Source organism: Aristolochia californica, unplaced genomic scaffold (assembly GCF_029961685.1).
Source record: "Aristolochia californica isolate CCGP_79_NKW_82.1479 unplaced genomic scaffold, dmAriCali1.0.hap1 SCAF_14, whole genome shotgun sequence".
Classification (NCBI taxonomy): domain Eukaryota; kingdom Viridiplantae; phylum Streptophyta; class Magnoliopsida; order Piperales; family Aristolochiaceae; genus Aristolochia; species Aristolochia californica.
Genome location: NW_027181815.1, coordinates 3579659 through 3600040, shown reverse-complemented (window position 1 = coordinate 3600040; position 20382 = coordinate 3579659). Strand labels below are relative to the sequence as shown.

The window sequence follows — 20382 nt, the reverse complement described above, 5'->3', positions numbered from 1 at the left end:
GAATCGCATCACAGGGAAACCGACTGTTGCCGGTAATGGAAGCGGAATACCGAAACTATTCGGATGATCCGACCGCTCTTTTATAGTTATTATGTAATTACTTAAAACTTTTGTGAAAGTGCACACAACTCATAATAGAGGTGTTAAAATTTACCAAATTTACCTGATTTTTTATGTTTATTAAATAAAATGATAACATAATAGAAAATTTTTATCTGATTAGGCATTCAGGTACTTTCATCCAATTACCCGTTTATCGTTTAATAAATGGAAAGAAAAAATAAAGAAATGTATAGAACAATTTCGGTAAATTAGAATTAAAAAGGAGTGGCAAAAAATAAAAAGTGAAAAGAAACTATCTAATAGGAATAACATAAATAAATTAAATAAATTAGAATTTAACAAAAATATAAATAAAAGCAACTTTAAAATAATAATTTAAATTATTAAGTCATAAAAATTAAAGCGGGAAACGTAAAACAAAAAAAAATCATTAATAAAGTACTTAACACATAAATTAGTCAAGCAAAAAATGAAATAGTTATCACATAATTTTATAAAAAAAGTGAATAATTAAAAGTAAAATATAAAAATTAAAAATAAAAACCTAAAAAAATAGAATCATAATTAAATTGTATAAAGTAAAAATGAAATAAATAAATAAACAGAGATCAGAAAAAATAAATAGTATAATAAAAATATAAAATTATTTACTTTAAAAATCATTAATAAAGTACTTAACACATAAATTAGTTAAGCACAAAATGAAATAGTCATCATATAATTTTATAAAAAAGTGAATAATTAAAAGTAAAATATAAAAAATCAAAAAATGAAAAAACTTAAAATAAAAACAGAATTATAATTAGATTGTATAAAGTAAAGATAGAACAAATAAATAAAAAAAATCAGAAAAATAAACAGTATAATAAAATACAAAATTAAGAGACAATTTTGTAAGAGGAAATAATTGAATAATAATTAATAATATTTTCTACTTTTCGTATATTTGAAATTGAGTATGAATTATTTGGACATATGTCAAAGAAGGTCCTCTTGTTAACCCCATTTCTGGCCCGGTTTCACATCTTCTTGTACCAACAACATTGTATTAGGGTTTGAATCTATGCAATAGCATAAACGTGCAAAATTGCAACATTCAATAGGTTTGCATGGGGATGTCGAGAGATTCAATATCACTAATTCCACGATGTATATCTTATAAGCGTATGTATAATATATATTTTTATTTAGTACATACTTAATATGTGACAAATATATTTCATCTTGTGTAAATATACCTCAGTTGATTTATATACACCCAACTTTTATTTTTCAGCGGTTTTTTTAATTTTTGTATATTTGAGTCCACAAATCCAAAGTCGCTTTTGTAAAGTTTTTATCTCAATATAAGAAAGAGCACAAAACTAATTGAGAAAACTTAAAAAACAAGCTTGAGGCTGATGGTAATTTTTTTTATTAATTATATTATATAATAAATATTATTAAAAAAATAATTTATAATTATTCACACATTAGTTAGAATATTATAATGCTGATTCTAGCTGCTTTTGGCATTTTGGTATCCAGTCACGTATTTCATGTCCAAGGAGGGAATATTTTTGCTTTTCAGAGATCACCGCCGACGATGAGGGGTAGTCATGTCATTTTCTGTAACCTGGTCCAAATTTTTTGGTTTAATAATTGAAATATCTTTTTGTTGCCGGTTACATTTTACTTTTTGCCTTCGGGTAGCGACTCATTTCATCGTCTAACTAAGAGCTTGAACATTGAAAAAAACAAATTGGAAGTAAATTCGCCAAGAAAGGGCATCATCACCTCTCTCACCGAGCAAGTACATCGCGGTTACGAGGCCTTTCCAGGTTCTCTCTCACCCTCACAGAAATTTCACATGAAAAACTGGGTTGAAATTGATTCGATCGACCCCTTTGCATTCGTAGAATCTTGAATAGTAATAGGGCAAACTGTTCTAAGTAAATCACCTCAACAAAATTGGTGCGAACTGTATCGATCTCATCCAGTATCCTGTTAACGTGCTGCTGTCAATTTTTTTTGTGATGCGGGAAGAATTTTCTTTATAGGAGCCGTAGGGCTTATCGTCTTCTTTGTTCATTTGTGTTTTTGATTGCATTCTCTGGAAAGCATGTCGTAGATTGGAATATTTTGTTTCTTTCTGCTTTATGTCAAGTAAATGTTGTTGGTTGCCGTTTTTTTTTAAAAGCATCCTAGTTCCACTAACCAGTTTCCATTTATCGTTTTCCAGAGTTTTGGATACTCTCTTCTTATTGTTGGGATATTTTTCATCTGCTCTTCCACCATTTGGATTCCCGTATCATTGCTTGTTTCTAAGCTTTGATTTTGGATGCCTTAACTAGATAAGAATACTTCACATATAATCCGGTCAAGCTGTATTTTACTTCGTGTTCTCATCCGCATTATAAAACTCGGACAGATTGACCCATTGAATTGGGTTCAATTGGAACCGGTCTCCTGTCCGGGTCTTCTATTTGGTAAACCCGGTGAGAGATTGAAGCCCGGTTGACTTGGCTGAGTCATGCAGTTAAATTGCTAAACTGTGCAACCCGGCAAGTTAGTTAGCATAGCAAAAAACACCAAAGAAGGAATCAGGAATGAAAACAGAAATATAGGTTAGGGTTAGTGTGCTGAAGAGGGAGAGAGTTTGGTGGGGCCTTGGGGAGATTTCAAGCATGAGTTGAAGTGCTATTTCTTTTTTGAAGATGTCAACTACCAAGAAAGGAATGAGTTGCGAGTATAGAGTCAAAAGGGTACGATCCGTGAGTCATCTAGTCCTTTAATTATTTGACCAACATGATCGATGAATCAGTTTTTTTTTTCTTGGCAAATCTTTGTCCTTGGGCCGAACAAGAGTTGAAGACACTTGCGGCAGCCTTGGCCACGATAGAAAAGTTAGCAGACTTTGAGAGGAGGTTTCATAAAAGCGCTAGGAAGTCCACTAAAGCTGATAGTAAAGATCTTAAGGTGAACCTCAAAAAGAAGTTTCATCGGAATTGGAATTCCAAGAATGAAGAGAGGAATTCGAAGAGTGAAGAGAAGAATAATCAATCGAAAAAAGGTAAAGCCATTAACTGAAAACTATTAAACACTGCCAAAGAAGACATAGCAGTCAAGTGGGGAGCCAAGGCTGGGCTCGACGATGCTACTAAATTCGGTCTAAGCACACCTGGCGTAATCTACTACACAGTTACGAGTTAGTATATCTTGATGTGTTGCTAAATGGCAGCAAGATGAAGGCGATGATAGATACAGGACCTACGCATAATTTCTGTTTGAAGGAAAAGGTGAGATGGTTGTGTTTAAGGTGAAAACGTGATGATAGTTAAATAAAAGCCTTCAATTTTGAAGCTAAGGCTGTGTTTGGAGTTGCAAAACACACTAGTATCGTCATCAGAAAATGGGTAAGTGTTATAAACTTTGCCTTAGTTTCTATGGATGATTTTAATGTGATTTGGGGGATGAATTTTCTTTGTACATGTAAAGCATTTGTAATACCCTACTTGGGGATGGTAGGGATATTGATGAACATGGTCTATGTATGATTTTCGGTGTTGGGAATAATGTAAAGGGGAAAGTTGTTATGTTTTCAGCTTTTAGCTTAAGAAGGGTTTTAGGCGTGTGGAGTCTACTTTTCTTGTATCTTTGGCAGGAGATGTACAACGGATCGATGGTCACGTTGAAGTGGAGAATGTCCTATTGGAGTTTTGAGACTTTGATGCCAGAAGAATGTCCAAAGGGATTACCTTGGAGGTAAATCATATAATCGAGTTCGAGCCAGGTGCCAAACCACCAGCCACGACTCCATATTGCATGGCCCCAAAGGAGTTGGAAAAACTTCAAAAGCAGCTCGGGGAGTTACTTGAAGCAAAATTCATCCAGCCCTTTAAAGCTCTATTAGTGCATCAATGTTGTTCTAGAGAAAGAAGGACGACAACATGAGGTTGTGCATTGACTATCAGGCATTAAACAAGGTTATAGTGAAGAACAAGCACCCATTTAATTCATTGTGGACTTGTTCGATCAGCTTTGGGATGCTTGTGTTTTTAGCAAACTATTAGGTGCGAATTGCGAAAAGAGATATGGTTCTTTTGAGTTCCTAGTCATGCCATTTGGCTTGACAAATGTACCAGCAAGATATTGTACCTTAATGAATAGACGTTCCAGTCTTTTTTAGATTCGTTTGTAGTCGTATATTTGGACGACATTGTGCTGTATAGTAAGAATATGAAGGAGCACTTACATCACTTGTGAAGGTGTTCGAGGTGCTAAGAACAAATCCTCTCTACCTCAAAAGAGAGAAGTGCTCATTTGCCTTGTCGGAAGTGCTTATTGCCTTATTGATGAGCTCAGTCGTCTTGCAGCTAGCCAAAAGATAGAAAGAACACATTGACTTGACACATGCTTTCTTGAATAAAGCTACAAGTAGCATGAAGAAGTATATAGATAAGAAAGGCAACTGAGGGAGTTCAAGGTTGGAGACTGTGTGCTTATCAAGATGTGATTTGAGCAATTTTGTTTGCTGCAGACAAGGAACAAAGGCCTAACTAAGAAGTATGAAGGACCTTTTTCCTATCATTGTATTGGTGGAGAACACTGCCTACATATTGTAGTTGCCAATCTTCTTATGGATTTACAACGTATCCCGTGTAAGTAATATGAAGCCATGTAACGAAGACACTTTTGACCCTTCTCACGTTGTCAGACTGCAAACGCCTATCGATGTGTCCACCACTTGTCCTCATAAGGTGGACTACATTATAGCTGATTGGGAGGTGCGAAAAATGGGTATGCTGCTTTACATGGAATTCCTAGTGAAATAATGGGGCTTGGCCAAAAAGATGAATCCTTTTGGCAACATGATGCAGAAGTCTGACTGTTTGAGGAGGATATTGCAGCCTATTGAAGGGGCAACGTTACAGGAACGTCTATGTTGTTACAGGGGAGCCTGATATGCAGGTAGACACAGCACGATCAGTGCCAACACCAGCACAACTAGCAGAACCAAAGTGAGGTTGCTAAAGTATTATATAAACCCCAATTGAGAAAAATAACCTACCATAGTCAGCAATAGTAGACGACTTGGCAGGGCTTGGTGGCACAGGCATGGGTATAGCAGCTGCAACAACACTTGAGGTGCAAGTGGGCGGGCATACACTAGCTATTTTTAGGCCTGCATATGCCGATGCAGGCCAGGCACGAGGTTGTGGAGGCGTGTGCAGGCAAGGTGCATAGGTGTGAAGGCGCCTGTGCCAAAGCAACTAATGCGTGCGTGAGTGAGTAGCTGGGCCAGTAGTAGCAAGAGGCTGGTTGAACAATTTGAAATTCGAATTTGGATAAGTCCAAATGGTTTCGGGGAATGTAAGATAGTGCTTTATTTAAAATTTGATTAAGGGGCAATCCTCTTGCATAGGTAGCAAGATTCTTTTGGGTACATGGAGGATAAGTGAAATGGTTGCTTATCCTTATTTTGTCTATAACTAGACGTTGTCAATTTGTCCAAATCATCTTCATTTTTCGTGTAAAGAAGTGTCTTTTCGTTCCAAAGCTCTTTTCTCTTCTTTTCCAAGTTTTTTCTTATTGTTTTGAGAGGAATGATTTCTTGCCCAATCTAGTGGGGTGACAGTGGGGCCTTTTTTAACTTCGCCTCCATCTTTCTTATTCTCCTTTTTGGCTTATCCCATCTCTGGGAAACTTTCTCCACGATGATCTACAGTCAATTTCACTGCAACTGCTCATGGTACGAAGATACGGCGACTATATCGATTGATTTCTTATTTTACTTCTCTACTTCTCCCTTCTCTGTAAGCTTTCTCGTCAATGATTTTCAATCAAGTACACTCTTGACTGCTCGAGGATGATGAGAACAATGATTAGTAGGTGATTGTCTTCAGGTTTTCCTGTTTGGATAGATGTTGTTGTTTTTTGACATGATTTTATGGGCATTTCTTTATTGTAGACACAGAGAGGAAACCTTGTTTGTATGTGAAGGATGAAAATGCTTTGCTATTTGAATATGTCCTTGGTCCTAGTTTATTGCTTCTTTTTTAAGATCAATTTTATCAGCTGTAATTTAGTGGCTGAAACATTTTTAAATCAACAGCAATGGACCGCAACAGCAAAAAACTGGTCCACTTCATTCCTTTAGTATTCTTTTATGAGCAGTTCTTCTCCAGCTAACACATATGAAAAATGTCTTTTTGTAGATCAAGCTCTGCAATTAGATTATATAGAAGAGATTGCTTTCAGTCACTATGCAGGTCAGCTAACTAATTCTTTATTTGTTACTTTTCTTCACTACTCCTTTGCTTATAAAGAGCATATGCAGCCAGCCTATTTCTGCCTTACAAAAGATTGTGATATTTTTAATGCAACCACTTTGACACGTGAGTCATACCGCCCATATAAATTTGTGATAAAGCACTTACTCAGCTGTTGCATGGAATACACATCATGACTTTAGAACTGTTTAGTTGTGAGAGATAGTATTAAAAGTTGGGTATCCACTTGTAGGTCCTCTGGAAGCAGGGGACAAGGTTTTACTTTAATTTGCTTTAAATCAGGCCAACCAATGAAGAGGCATGAGAATATTGTGTTTATTGTTAATATGGCTCCTTTCAATGGTGCTTTTGGGAATGATTGAACGTTAGATTTTTAATCTGTAAGGGATCCGTGGTTTTGCAATATTCTATCAAATGCTGAATCAAGAATAGGCTTTGAAACTCCTCTTATACGTATACAGGCATCAAGGGCAAGGTTGTTTAAGGAATATAAAGAGGTCCAGCGAGAAAAGGCAGTTGACTCAGATATTCAATTGGTCTGTGATGATTCAAATATTTTTAAGTGGACTGCTCTTATCAAGGTAAGCACCACATTATACACTTCCGGTAATCCATATCCTTCTGTCATTAGGTTCTCTATTTGATGTTTGTTGTTCTGTTGCAGGGACCTTCAGAAACCCCTTATGAGGGTGGTGTGTTTCAGCTAGCATTTTCTATTCCAGAGCAATATCCTTTGTTACCTCCTCAAGTGAGGTTTTTGACCAAGATATTTCATCCGAATGTTCATTTTAAGGTATCAGTTCTTATCTGTTACATGACAAGTATGCTAAGTTGAGGGAGATGACGTCAGTTTTTGGTGTTTTTGTTGATTTGGAAAAAGTCCCACATTGAAAAAGAAAAAAGAAAAGGTTAATGGGTCATAAAGTTGAGTAATAGGCTTCCTAAGTGGCTAGTCATTTTGAGATGGAACCAGGCTTAACCCAAAAACTCAAAATGGTATCAAAACAGGTTGTGTGTGTAGACTAAGTTATCTTTGTGTTGTGGCTCTATAAAGTAGGAATTTGTGTATTTTGGGCTCCATGAAAGAGTCTATGTGTCCCATTAGAGGGCTTGTTCCTACGTCTTAGGCCCGTTATGTTCAAGCCTGGACGTGAAGGGGAGTGTTGAGTGGGAAAAAGAGAAGAAAAGTTAATGAGTTATAAGGTTGAGCAATAGGCCTACTAAGTGGTTAGTCATTTTGGGATGGACTCAACCAAAAAACTCAACAGTTTTACAAATAATTGCCTTTGCACAGACTGAATCAAGAAGAAAAAAAGAATATAAATTAAATCAATATATAAATAAATTTGTATGTTTTTTTTTAAACTTATTTTGGGATGTTTTGGCATACTTAAGATCAATATCCTTTGCAAGATCATTATCTTGAGTTGCTATACCAGGATCTATTGGACTCTTCAAATGTATGCTTCATGTGTTAATGCATATTGACTTTGCTACTTATGTAGAAATGTCTTGCACACTTCTTACAAGTGTCTATATGTGTGGATACTTCTATTAAAGTGTTACTGATAATAGTTATAAAAATAAATTCCTGGGATAATAATGAGAATAATGAAAACCACTATTCTCTCAAAAAAGAAAGGAAAGGGTAAAAGAGGGAAGGTAGGATATGGATCCCTTTTTTCTGCACTTTCTACTCTGCTATTGTCAATAAAGTGAGAAGAGTCACTTTGCTATATTAAAAATAATTTCTATCCTAATTTTTCTTCTTCTTCCACATGTATTATTTTTGCTGTCTTTTTTCTCTAGCCCTGTTGTTCTATAGAATACTTGGTTGTTGTTGTGGCTATTTGTTTGGATTTTAGGCTATCTGTGTTTACTTATGAACTTGCAACTGCTTTGCAAGTAAACTATGAGCCACCTTTATGTGGGTCATAAGCTTTAAAGTGGGACCCAAATAATAGGATTTAACCTCAGTCAGTATCAAGTTGACATTATCTAAGATATTCACTAACATGTGGGGAAGCAGAATATTCCATGTCAAGTTGGTGTGACCTAGTTCATTCTAAGGCTAACAATAACCCCACTTGGCATAATCTCAGCAATATCTATGAATAGTAATATTACACCTCTGTAAATCTACTGGATTGTTTTAAAATGGATATGTCTACTACATGATAGAAAGCATTTCCCAAAGTGGACTAAGCATTGCCTATTTCTTTCTAGGTATTTCTTGGAAAGCAGTATGCTTGTGTTTTTGCTTCTGTGCATGTATCCGGTGGCCACCAAGACTTAATTTTGGCAAACTAATGGTTGAGTTGTCCCAGGAATGGGATTATGGTAAAAACAATCTGAGGAGTTTGTCCAGTTGCATCAAACTGCTTCTCCTCAGACTGACTGCTAAACTGACTTAGGAAGAAGCTATCCTACTGGTGATCAATTTGTGCTCTCTAGGAAATTTGTACGAATTCAAAGAGAAAGTTGTACATCTCTTATTGTCTTGAATTTGATGATGCAAGCTCACTTTCTTGCTGTTCTTTTGTGCTTTTTCTACTTTAGAGTGATCTGTGAACCTTGTCCTGATGGATGCAAGCTGTAATCTTCTTTCTATTACTTGTTAAAGAGTCGTGAATTATTGGAGCACCTAAATCTTTTAAGTGCAACAGTAAAGGCCCTTTGAATCATTTGTTCAGAATGAGTGAGTTATTTATGAAATATATAGGTTTTCTTAAACAAGTGAGGCAAAAAAGAGGGAACAGGTTGACGATCCTATCCTTTCTGTAGCAAACCAAATGATGGATGCCTTATTATGGTTGCTTGCCATGGGTATGCGCTCCTGTTGCAGAACTAGGCCACTGCTGAAGTGTTGGTGGGACTTTATGATATATGCCTATTGACTAACTGAGAACATAGTTTTTACCTGATTTATTATTCTTTTTCTTGTTATTTTCATTGTTATGCCTTCTTTCGTTGCTATTCTTCGTTGTTGGTGATGTGATAACCTTGGATAATGTATCTTCTAAAAATATCTAGTGTTTGAATCCTTGAAATTGGCTGCAAATAATAGATCTATCACTGTGTAATCCAGACAGGAGAGATTTGCTTAGACATCTTGAAGAATGCGTGGAGTCCCGCGTGGACACTTCAATCTGTCTGCAGGGCCATAATTGCGTTGATGGCCCACCCCGAACCAGATAGTCCCCTTAACTGTGATTCAGGTAATTTGTAATATTCCGTTTCACTTTGTAAATATCTCCAGCCAGGTTGGAGAAATTTCCACTTGTACCACCATCCCCTGTTGGCTAGTATTTAAGCTTTGCATCAATAACAGGTCGAGCCCTAATTCCTTTTTTTTTTTTCTTTCATTCATTGAACATTATATTGACATGAATTTTTCTTCCATAGGCAATCTTCTGCGATCAGGTGACTTGAGAGGATATCAGTCCATGGCAAAGATGTATACTAGGCTTGCAGCGATGCCAAAGAAAGGGTGATATTGGTTACGGAGACCTATTTTATTGTTGGGTTAGTGTTTGACTGCATATCTATCAATTGAATGATAATCTGTTTGTGAATCTATCTTTGGAGAGGCAAAGACCAAATCCTCTTTAACTTGTGCATTGTGATTAATCAATGTTAAATTCTACATTTAATTACTCAAAAACTCATGTTTGAGTAATTTTACTAATATCAGCTTTATTAGTTTGGAATTTACAAAAGAAAAAAATTCGGTTATCTTTGAAGCCATGTGTATGTCCAAATACACGATTACAATACAATCTCTCTGAGACATTAACTTAGATTTTAGTTCTAGTAAACCTTTTAATCTAGATTGAGCAAGGTTCAATCTGAACCTATCAAGAAAATGAAAATTATCTAATCAATGTAAAGTCAGTTTTTGGACATTGAAGGTTCTCTCCATAAAGCTAAAGGCTTTTAACCTTGTCTATTTGCAACAGTGGCATTGTAGTTGTGCAGATATCATTTGGTGTGAATTCAAAACCCTTTTGTCCTTTATTTTCGATTAAGCAGAGAGATATCAAGTGATTTAGACCGTGATGAATATAAATTTTTTGTTGCATACTTATCTTTGAGTCTCTATACTGGTCCAGACCACTTCTTAACTTTCTATTTCACGGTGATGAAATATATACACATAATAATTAATTATAAAAATCCAAATATTTAGAGCTAACTCATCTATTCCATAATAAGCAAATGGAGAAAAGTAACAATCACGTGAACAACCCAACACATGTAGTAATTGAAATGGACCTCTATGTCCCGTTTCGACACGTGAGTCGTTGGTGAGTTTAACTTCTTCCGCCTCGTAAGCTGAAAGAGGAGACTCTATTTATCCACCCGCCAGGCGCCAGCCTTTCTTATTCTGGTTTTCTCTTTTATTAGAAAAAAAAAAATTCGTCGCCGCTCGCCAGTATTGTGGGACCCACTCACTCACTTACGTCTCCGCTGTACTGTTGAACCCGATATATCAGTTTTTTTGTCACGGTATTTATTGCAGAGAATTATAAACGACGTCCCTCTCGTCGTCTTCGCGTATAAAACAAAGACCCGATCGTGTCGAATTATCAAATCGTCGGAAGATCAAATTCAGTCTCACTGCGTCTATATCTTCGCTGTCCTTCTGCTCGTTCTTGTCAGTCACCTTGTTTGAGACAATTTACGTTACTTTCCCCGTTTCTGTCCGTCTCCACTCATGGCAAGAGCGCCGGTTTCGATTGACGTCGGAAGCGATGGAGTCGCTGTCATCAAGATCTCTTATGCTCCTGTTAATGCGTTAGCTCCGTTTGGTAAGCTCCGCTCTTTTCTTTTTCCTGAACTGCTGTTTTTTGTTTCAGTTGCTGGAATTTGAAGAACTTGCGTGTTCTAGGTGGCATCCTAGCAATCAGCGAAAGTTGTAGTTTTCCTTTGCTGGTTTTTTCTATTTGATTTCAGTTTTAAGGAACTTTCTGAGTGTTTTTGGATATGTTTGCATGTCGAATTTCGTAGTTTTAGGGGTTTTAAAGTGGTTTTGCTGATACCACTCTGTTCTAGCATGTGCTCGTTCTTTTCTTTTTTTCATTTTTTTAATTTCTCATGTCTTCTGCCTGCAGTTATTGCTGGACTCAAGGAGAAGTATAATGAAGCGATGAGAAGAGATGACGTCAAAGCTATAGTCGTACTTGGTTTGTTGTTAATTTATAGTGCTCTGGATATATATGTAGAGGTTTGTAATGTTGTATTGGTCTTAATAAAGCTTTTATAATATAAGCACCAGACAGCTAAAATTTAAGCTTCAATAAACTAATTAGTCCTAATGAACAGCATTACTTGTTACTATTTTACTTGATTTTAAAGAGAGATTACTATTTTACTTACTATTATTCTTATTGTTATAATTGTTGTTGTTGCTGTCGGTATTATTACTCGTCTGGATTTTTTTTCTTTTTTTCTTTGAGAAATTTATTGATGTAATTAAGAATTGTGTTTTATAAATAGCAGTGTTGAAGAGCATAATTTAATGAACTACGGGTGAGTTGCTTTTGACCCTGGATCACTGTAGTTCGAATGACCCTGAAGACTTTCAGTTTGAAGTGTGAGAAATTTGCGGAAAATGTTTGGGTATACCTGATGCCCTCTGGATTGGAATGATTATTTGATAATTTTTTTTACCTTTTTTAATTAAAATTCTATTTTTCTTTCTTTCGTTCAAACTTTCTGTTATTCTGATCACTCTTGTTGTTGGTTGCAGACTTCTTTTGTGTCCCTGTTCTTCTAATCTTATCATAAGTTATTTGATTTTCTGATTGACTTTCCCTAGTAAATTCTAACTCTATGTTGCTATCACTGCCAAAAGGTGATGGAGGCAAGTTTTCTGGCGGATTTGACATCAATGTTTTTCAGCAAGTCCACAAGACTGGTATCATCAAGCATGGATTATGATATTACTAAACTTCACAGAAATTTATTTCATTTTTTTTTTTAAATAAATATTTCACTCCAAACCTCATAATGGCAACTTATCTGTGTTTTTTCCCTGTGGCAGGAGATCTCTCACTTCTACCAAGTGTATCTGTAGAATTCATGGTTAACACAATTGAAGGTCTTACCTGTGGAGATCTTCATGTTACATTGAAGATCTCTCATTATTTTTCAGAAAAAATAATAGAATACTTGTTACGTCAATTCAATAGTCATGCTCTACAAAGTTCAGTCCAGTGCTTCTGACATGAATGTCATATTCATAGATGCCACAAAGCCTTCTGTTGCTGCTGTTCAAGGATTTGCAGTTGGTGGTGGCCTAGAGTTAGCAATGGTTTGTTCTATGTTCATTTAATTCAACATTTCTCTTAACGATAACTCTTTAATACTTATCTTTCTGCCTCATTATACTTTTCAGGCATGTCATGCACGTATTGCCACACGAGAAACTCAGCTTGGCTTGCCAGAACTGACACTTGGAGTTATTCCTGGATTTGGAGGCACACATTCTCTTTCTCTCGTTCGCTTGCTCAGTCTGTGTCTACATGTAGTTGTGTGTGCTAGTGACTCTAAATCCAACATTTTTCTTGTAAAACTACAATATTGAGAGGATTAAAGAGGAATAAAGGAGGAAAATAGAAAGACAAAGAAGCAGCTTTGAAGAGCTGCATTGAATGAGGGCTCAAAAAGTCGAGCCCTCTCTCTTATCCCATTCACTTAAGTGAGTTTTACATGAAAGGACCATTCTGCCCTTTATTATAAAAATACTTAATAACTCCAGAAATACATGTCAGAATTAAATGAAACTTGAAATATAAAGTCCTGATATTTATTATAGCTTGCTGTAACTTTATGAGATCCATATGAGATTATGAAATGAAAAAAATACCCCTATACCCGTATTCTAACAGTTTTCATTAAGAAGTACTTGGTCATTTTGCAGGAACACAACGACTTCCAAGGCTTGTAGGAATCTCAAAGGCTGTTGAAATGATGTTGGTATGTATTCTTTTTTTAATCTATGCACTCAAAAAATCTTCTTTCAGATACAGATTAGGGGAATCAAATTTCTTAATGGTTGATATGCACTCAAATACCTTGAATTTAGGCATATATAGGGATTACTTAAAACGAAATGTATAATTTTAGAAAATACACCCAGGGGTATTCTGGTTAATTTTCTTTATGTAATCTTGTTCTGCACGTTAAATTATATCAGTGGTTAAATTTTCATGTACATAGGATGTGTATTTAGGGAGATATAAGGAAATTAAGGTTATTAAGTGTAGAGGGGTATTTTTATAATTTGTAACTCAAAACACCTATTTAAGAAGTCTGAGAATTTGTGCACAGTTCCCAAGGAAGTCTTTTAGGCTCTTCAGAAATTTCTTCTTCTCCTTTTTCCTTTTTCTCTCAATTTTTTCCTCTTCCTTCGCCCAAATCTTGATTTTTACATATAAGGATGACAATACTTCGATTATCATATTTTAAGGAAAAAAACATAAAAAGTTAACTCTAAGTAACTGATTGTTTTTCTGTCTCATTCAGTTATTCCATAAATTTATCATTAAAGATCCTTTTCATGGACACATTTCATCATATCTGTATCAAGAAAATATGAACACTTAAACCCCTACTTTAAGCACATGAAAGTTCACTGTTCATGCACAAAAAATATATATGATTGCAGACATGTGTTCTACTGTACAGGAAAACGCACTGTCAGTTTAACTCATTCTGAGTTATGATACATGTTCTTTACTAACCTAATGACATCAACGTAGTGTTTAAGTCCATTTGACTTACTATTTAGTCACCTTCCAAAATTGTGCCTATACATGCTTAGACATTGTGAACTAATAAACTTTGCGCAGTTATCAAAGTTGATCATGTCCAGTGAAGGGAAAGAGCTTGGGCTAATTGATGCTGTGGTGTCTTCGGAGGAATTGCTGAGATTCTCTAAATGTTGGGCTCTAGATATTGCTGAGAGGTGTAAACCTTGGCTCTCTTCACTTCTCAGAACTGACAAACTTGGTTCCCTTCCTGAAGCTCGACAGATACTTAATGCCGCAAGAGATGGGGCAAGACAGACTGCACCTAATATGCCACAGCACCAGGCATGCCTTGATGCAGTCGAGGAGGGCATTGCTTTTGGAGGATATGCTGGTGTTTTGAAAGTACACTGATCTTTCCTGCAGCTTTTCTTGCTTTCCTTTGTTCAGTTATGGTGCATGTGTTACATGTGTTTTATTAACTTTAAATTAATTATCAGTTGGTGAGTAGTCATGAGTCCCATTACCTTCTAAATATGCCAGGAAGCTATGAATATTTTCTAAGAGAATCCTTATTTATGTAAGTCAGATGTTTCTGATACTAACTGCAATATAATATATACTAAATCAGAGTTTCTGCAACAGGAAGAAAAGCTATTCAATGAGTTGGTACTATCACCCACTTCAAAAGGTCTTGTTCATGTCTTCTTAGCACAGCATGCAACATCAAAGGTATTAATTGATGTCATCTTTCTAGTGTTTTGGACCTACTCATTAGATATGACAGACGTGTGAAAGCTTCTTACCTATTCGTATGCCAATATGAATGCTACATTAATATCATGCTAGCAACTATAAGCATGTGGAAACCTGTCATAGCAGACATAAACTTGATAGACTTAAATTTTCCATGCTAAACATATGTATGCAGTTGTGTTTGAGCACAAAAAAAATTCTGTTTTTGGTTTATATAGGTACCTAAGGTTACTGATGTTGCGCTCAGGCCAAGGCACATTAAAAAAGCTGCTGTTATTGGTGGAGGTCTGATGGGCTCAGGCATAGCTACAGCGCTTATTTTGAGCAACATTTTTGTTATTCTTAAGGAAGTAAACTCTAATTACTTGGAGAGAGGAATGAAAATGATTTCAGGTGCTTATTTTTGCTAGTGTTGTGATTCAAAGAACTTCTACCATTGTTGTCTTTTCTCTTTCATGGTTTCTGAATAGTGCTGGCCATAGTTCAACTGTTAGTGGAGATTTAGTACACAAGTACGGTACGTGTCTCTTGCTGGGTAGTTTACCTCTTAGGCAAGAATTGATAATCTTAAAGTTTGTTGAAGATGCCACTTTTCTTGACACTGTCACCAGAATGCACAATGTGGCTGAAAGGTCTTTGTTTCAGGACAAAAGTAAAGTATTTGTAACTTCAGACAAGTTATTATCATGTATTGAGAAATCCACATGGGTCACTATTATTATTCATTTGGTTTTACATTATTTAATTTGCCTCATCTGCCAGCAAATCTTAGAAGCTTGGTAACGAAGAGGAAGCTGACACAAGATAAGGCAGACAAGGCCTTCTCCCTTCTTAAAGGTGTATTGGATTATTCTGAGTTTAAATATGTGGATATGGTCATAGAGGTTAGTCTTTACTTTTTTTTTTTAGTTAAAGAATGTTTTATGTAAGATTACTATTGTAATATTTTATATTCGTTTTACTGGCATTGTTGTGAATGTACTCGATTGAAATATTTGGTGTTTAACAAAGTATTGCCAAATATGTCAAACCTATGATAACTTGTCTATAAGTATTGAACTATGCATGGTCCTTGAAGTCAAGAATTGTCTCTAGATCTGCTTTAAGAGCAGCATGTCTTCCTGGTTTCTGCCCTTGGTATCAAGTTGTAAGTCCACAGTAGTTGTATGCTTTGGAGCATGGGGTTGATAATCCAGTAACTTGTGGTTGGCCTATGACTTGGGGGTGGTTTCTCCTCAAAATTTATCTCATGCTTTCTTCTCTTTGTAGGCTGTTACCGAGAATATTCCACTGAAGCAATCAATATTTAGCGAAATTGAAAAAGCCTGCCCTGCTCACTGTATTTTGGCTACAAATACATCCACTATTGATCTTCACGTTGTTGGAGAAAAGACCTCTTCTCAAGATCGTATTGTGGGAGCTCACTTTTTTAGGTCAGATTTTGGTTCTATTTGTGTTTGTATATGCATGTGAGAAAAATGAGAAAACATAATTATAATATTTATATCTAACCAAAAGTTTGACATAATTTGATTGTGTTGGTACTATGTGAGTCGAGATGCAATATTCCTTAGCTTTTCAAACCACCAAAATTTATCCGCATTTGGAACATAACATAAAGCTAGCTGGTCTTGCTGGTTCATGAGTAAGACTATGCTACATGATCGCCAAGGATGCCCCTCTTAGACGGAAAGAGAGCCATCTTGGCATTTTGACTACGTTATCATCAAGGTCAGGAAATACCAAAAAAGGGTAAAGGCAGCAGCCTTATCCCATCCTGGACTGAAGTTCCTTCTTCCCAAGGAGAGTCAAAAGGCAAAGGATGGTTGAGGAAGGACAAGAGGAGAAGAGATAATTAGAAGAATATGAAAATAAACTAGATAAAAAAAAGTTGATCAACCTCTACCTGTCACACATTTATTTTCTGCCATTGTGTTTTGTACTTAAGAGTCATCATAAGAAAGGGAACCATCTGAAAGAAGCAACATAAAGAAGACAAGGAGAGGAAGAAGTCAACTAGAGCAAACGGAAGACCATGAGAAAGATAGATGCAGATCTAAAGGAAAAGTAAAAGAAAGAGTGGAAAAGGGATATTGGGAAAGGGAGTTCAGTATAACATAAACAGAGACCAGTTGAAAGGACAAGCATAAGAAAAAAAATGTAGGAAGGAAAATGTGAAGGCAGTTAAGAATTAACTAACATAAAGAGGAAGAATTTCCTTTCAAGAAGGGCAGAAACTCTAAACCCTTGTTCCATATACTCTGGTTGTAATTGCATGTCGTCTTTCTCCAATTTTCTTCAATTTCCAAGGTGGTCACTTCTTAGTTTACTAGTTATTCTCTGAGGTTTTGGTAGTGTATGTTGAAGTCTATTGAGTTCTAGTTTCATGGATTTTCTGGACTTCCATTACATCGATTCATTCGTAAGGGCTTACATTTTCAATAATCATAGTCTTCCTTTGTTCTAGTTTCAGTTTTTTATTTTGGTTGTGGGCTTATCATGAATTACATTGGAGAGTTAGATTCTCCTGTTTATGCTTTAAAAAAAAAGAGAGTAGGTTCTCTTGTGGTAATATTGGTCAACTGATGCAGAAATGCCTTGTCCCTGTCCCTGCAACTGGATTCACAGATTGTTTATCTGGCTATTTGGGCAAGTGAAGAAGATGATAGAAAAAACTCAAATTGAAATGCTCGCTTGTACTAGTACCTGAACTGAGCCACCTACCAAAGAGAACAAAGAAAGGCACAGAGGAAAAAAGGAAGAAATAGGTCAAAGAAACATGGAATAAAATAAAAAAAACAGCAGACTATAATGACAAAGAAGAGAGGAAAAGAAATAAATGAAGGAGAAAAGCCGTAAAGAGGTAAAACCACCGATGTTTACAGATGAGATGTATGACTGGGTAACTTTAATCACAGATAGCTGATATATAGGTCTTCCTGACGTGTCCATATAGCCACATGTGAGTGGCTGGGTGGGGACCTCGACAATCTCTTATGGAATCTTCATTTTGAGTTCTTCAGTCATGCAAGGCCTCAATCATTCTCCACTGAAGTAGGTGGCCCAAATTACAGTCTTGTAACTAGTATCATAAAGTAAAATCTATCTTTACGGAGTTACAAGTTCTGAAAGTAAATGACATATTCCAAGTTGTAAACAGAGCAGTAATTGATATTATTTGTTTGGGATTTTTTATAGGAGACTATAAAACTAATTCAGTTTCATGAGCATTGCTTCTATTGCATGTCGAATGTCTTTTTGGCTTGACCTAGTTTTGTTACTTGCTGACATTGATGCAAAACATGTCCTCTCTATGCCGGCAGCTCCTTTCATTCACATAACCTCACTGTTTACTACTTTTTTCAAGTCTTTTTATCAGCAGCAATAGCTGATATTCAACCAACAATATTATCTGAGGAACAACGATCCTCATATAGCTGGAGAAATTCATTTAATTATCTCTAAAATACCTGGCATTCTAAATCGTTTTTCCTTTATGAATGATGGCAGATTTCACTTCAGTATCTGATGTAGTTAATCTGTTCTTTAATGGACAGTCCTGCTCATGTGATGCCTCTTTTGGAAATTGTTCGGACTGGGAAGACTTCCCCACAAGTTATTCTTGATCTCATGACAGTTGGAAAAGCTATAAAGAAAGTCCCTGTTGTTGTCGGAAATTGCACCGGTTTTGCTGTTAATCGCACCTTCTTCCCATATGGTCAAGGGGCAGGGTTGTTGTTACATTTGGGTGTCGATATGTTTCGGATAGACAGAGTAATTAGCAGTTTTGGAATGCCCATGGGCCCCTTCCAGTAAGCATTTTTTTCAAATTTTTATCTCCTCATACATCTACTCACTATCCATCTGCGTACACGAACTCTGTTGCATCTTTTGAATGATACCTCTGGCAGGCTTCAAGATGTAGCAGGATATGGAGTAGCCTTAGCAGTTGGAGTGGAGTATTCTTCTGCCTTTCCTGGTAGAACCTTTACCTCCCCACTTGTTCAGCTTATGGTAGAAAGTGGACGAAATGGTAGGGATCAAGCTTGAGCTTCTCAAATTGAAATTGAGAGTTTTCCGTCTTTATCATTTACATTTTGTGGCACCTAATCATTCAGGAAAAAACAATGGACGGGGGTACTACTTGTATGAAAAGGGAAGCAAGCCAAAACCTGACCCAACTGTACAATCTATTATTGAGGAGTCAAGAAGGCGTGTTAACATTATGCCTGGTGGAAAGGTTTCTCTCGTTCTGTATTCATGCAATTTTGTTGGTATGTTTGATACTAAAACTTTTTCTGGTGATTTCACTTGAAGCCTATAACTGTGAGTGATCAAGAAATCCTGGAGATGGTACTCTTTCCAGCTGTCAATGAGGCATGCCGAGTAATGGATGAAGGAATTGTCGTTCAAGCATCAGACCTTGATATTGCATCAATTCTTGGAATGAGCTTCCCTTCATACCGGTGAGTAGTGGAAAATAATTTCTTTGTCCTACTTAGAGGTCTGCATTTTGAGACCTTCTGTGTCTGTTCTTCTTACAGAGGTGGTCTTGTCTTCTGGGGAGACTCGATTGGTGCAAGCCACATATATGCCTGCCTCAAGAAGTGGGCAGATTTATATGGTAGCTTCTATAAACCATCTAAATATTTGGAGGAAAGAGCAATGAAAGGCTTGTCTTTGGTAATATTTCTATTTTGAGCTTTCTGGTTCATACGAAATAAAAATGGGTTGTTACTAGGAGCAGCTTAGGCTGGAATCTTGATCAGAATATAGTTGATTTGGCAGCACCTGGATTGGGGTTTTGGTGTCAAACATAGAGCAACAAAAAATAAACAATTTTGGGGTTTCAACTCTCCACAGGCTACAATGTTGTGGGCACAAAATATTTAAAAAATAATCCTAATCTTCTGAAATACCCCTTGCTATACACAAAATACCCCTACATAAAAACAAAAACAAAACCCAATTACAAATTACTAACATTTGTAGCCCTCACCTTTCATATTCAGTATTATTTTACCAGTATTTGCACTCGTTGGAGTTGCTGCTGCTCTTATAAAAAATGGAGCCATCTGATGTGCCTTTTCTACCCTCTCCTAACAATTTCATATTGTAACAGAGCGCTACTTCAACATCTCAAGGATCAAGGTCTCGCCTGTGACAGATGCTCAAGTTAACAGGGAATAAAGGTTCAGCTTCTGGATGGAATTTCTGTTTTTACATCAGATGGCTTTTATCTTTCTCGTACTGCTTTTGCAGAGTGTTATTGATTATTTAAGAGAAAAGATCCGGTGCTCTGTCCCCCATCTTGCTTATGTTCTCTTAGCATTTACATCTTCAACATTCAATCATAAGAACCATCAGTTACCATTTCTTTTCTTTAACTCTATTGGTACTTTTCTAGTAAACACTCCCCCTTGAAATTCTATCTGTATATGTTAAAAGTATTAATATTACAATTATAACTTTCACCCGAATAAAAGTGAAGAAAAGATAAAAAATATAGACTAAATATATCAATAACATTCTAACGT

General features: G+C 36.1%; 2 protein-coding genes across 2 annotated transcripts; both read left to right on the top strand.

Annotated features, from left to right (window-relative positions):
- Window positions 1-1750: 1750 nt before the first annotated feature.
- On the top strand, window positions 1751-10070 carry LOC137950444 (protein PEROXIN-4). Its single transcript, XM_068796908.1, has 6 exons — window positions 1751-1883; window positions 6261-6314; window positions 6797-6916; window positions 7000-7128; window positions 9424-9553; window positions 9741-10070. The coding sequence occupies exons 2-6, from the start codon at window positions 6309-6311 to the stop codon at window positions 9827-9829; spliced, it is 474 nt and encodes a 157-aa protein (XP_068653009.1). The 5' UTR covers window positions 1751-1883; window positions 6261-6308; the 3' UTR covers window positions 9830-10070.
- Window positions 10071-10914: 844 nt separating this feature from the next.
- LOC137950454 (peroxisomal fatty acid beta-oxidation multifunctional protein-like) lies at window positions 10915-20163 on the top strand. Its single transcript, XM_068796927.1, has 18 exons — window positions 10915-11146; window positions 11450-11521; window positions 12193-12255; window positions 12382-12438; window positions 12584-12651; window positions 12736-12817; window positions 13261-13316; window positions 14192-14494; window positions 14735-14821; window positions 15064-15238; window positions 15608-15729; window positions 16115-16278; window positions 18403-18657; window positions 18757-18878; window positions 18964-19085; window positions 19163-19311; window positions 19390-19528; window positions 19968-20163. The coding sequence occupies exons 1-18, from the start codon at window positions 11053-11055 to the stop codon at window positions 20007-20009; spliced, it is 2172 nt and encodes a 723-aa protein (XP_068653028.1). The 5' UTR covers window positions 10915-11052; the 3' UTR covers window positions 20010-20163.
- The last annotated feature ends 219 nt before the right edge of the window (window positions 20164-20382 follow it).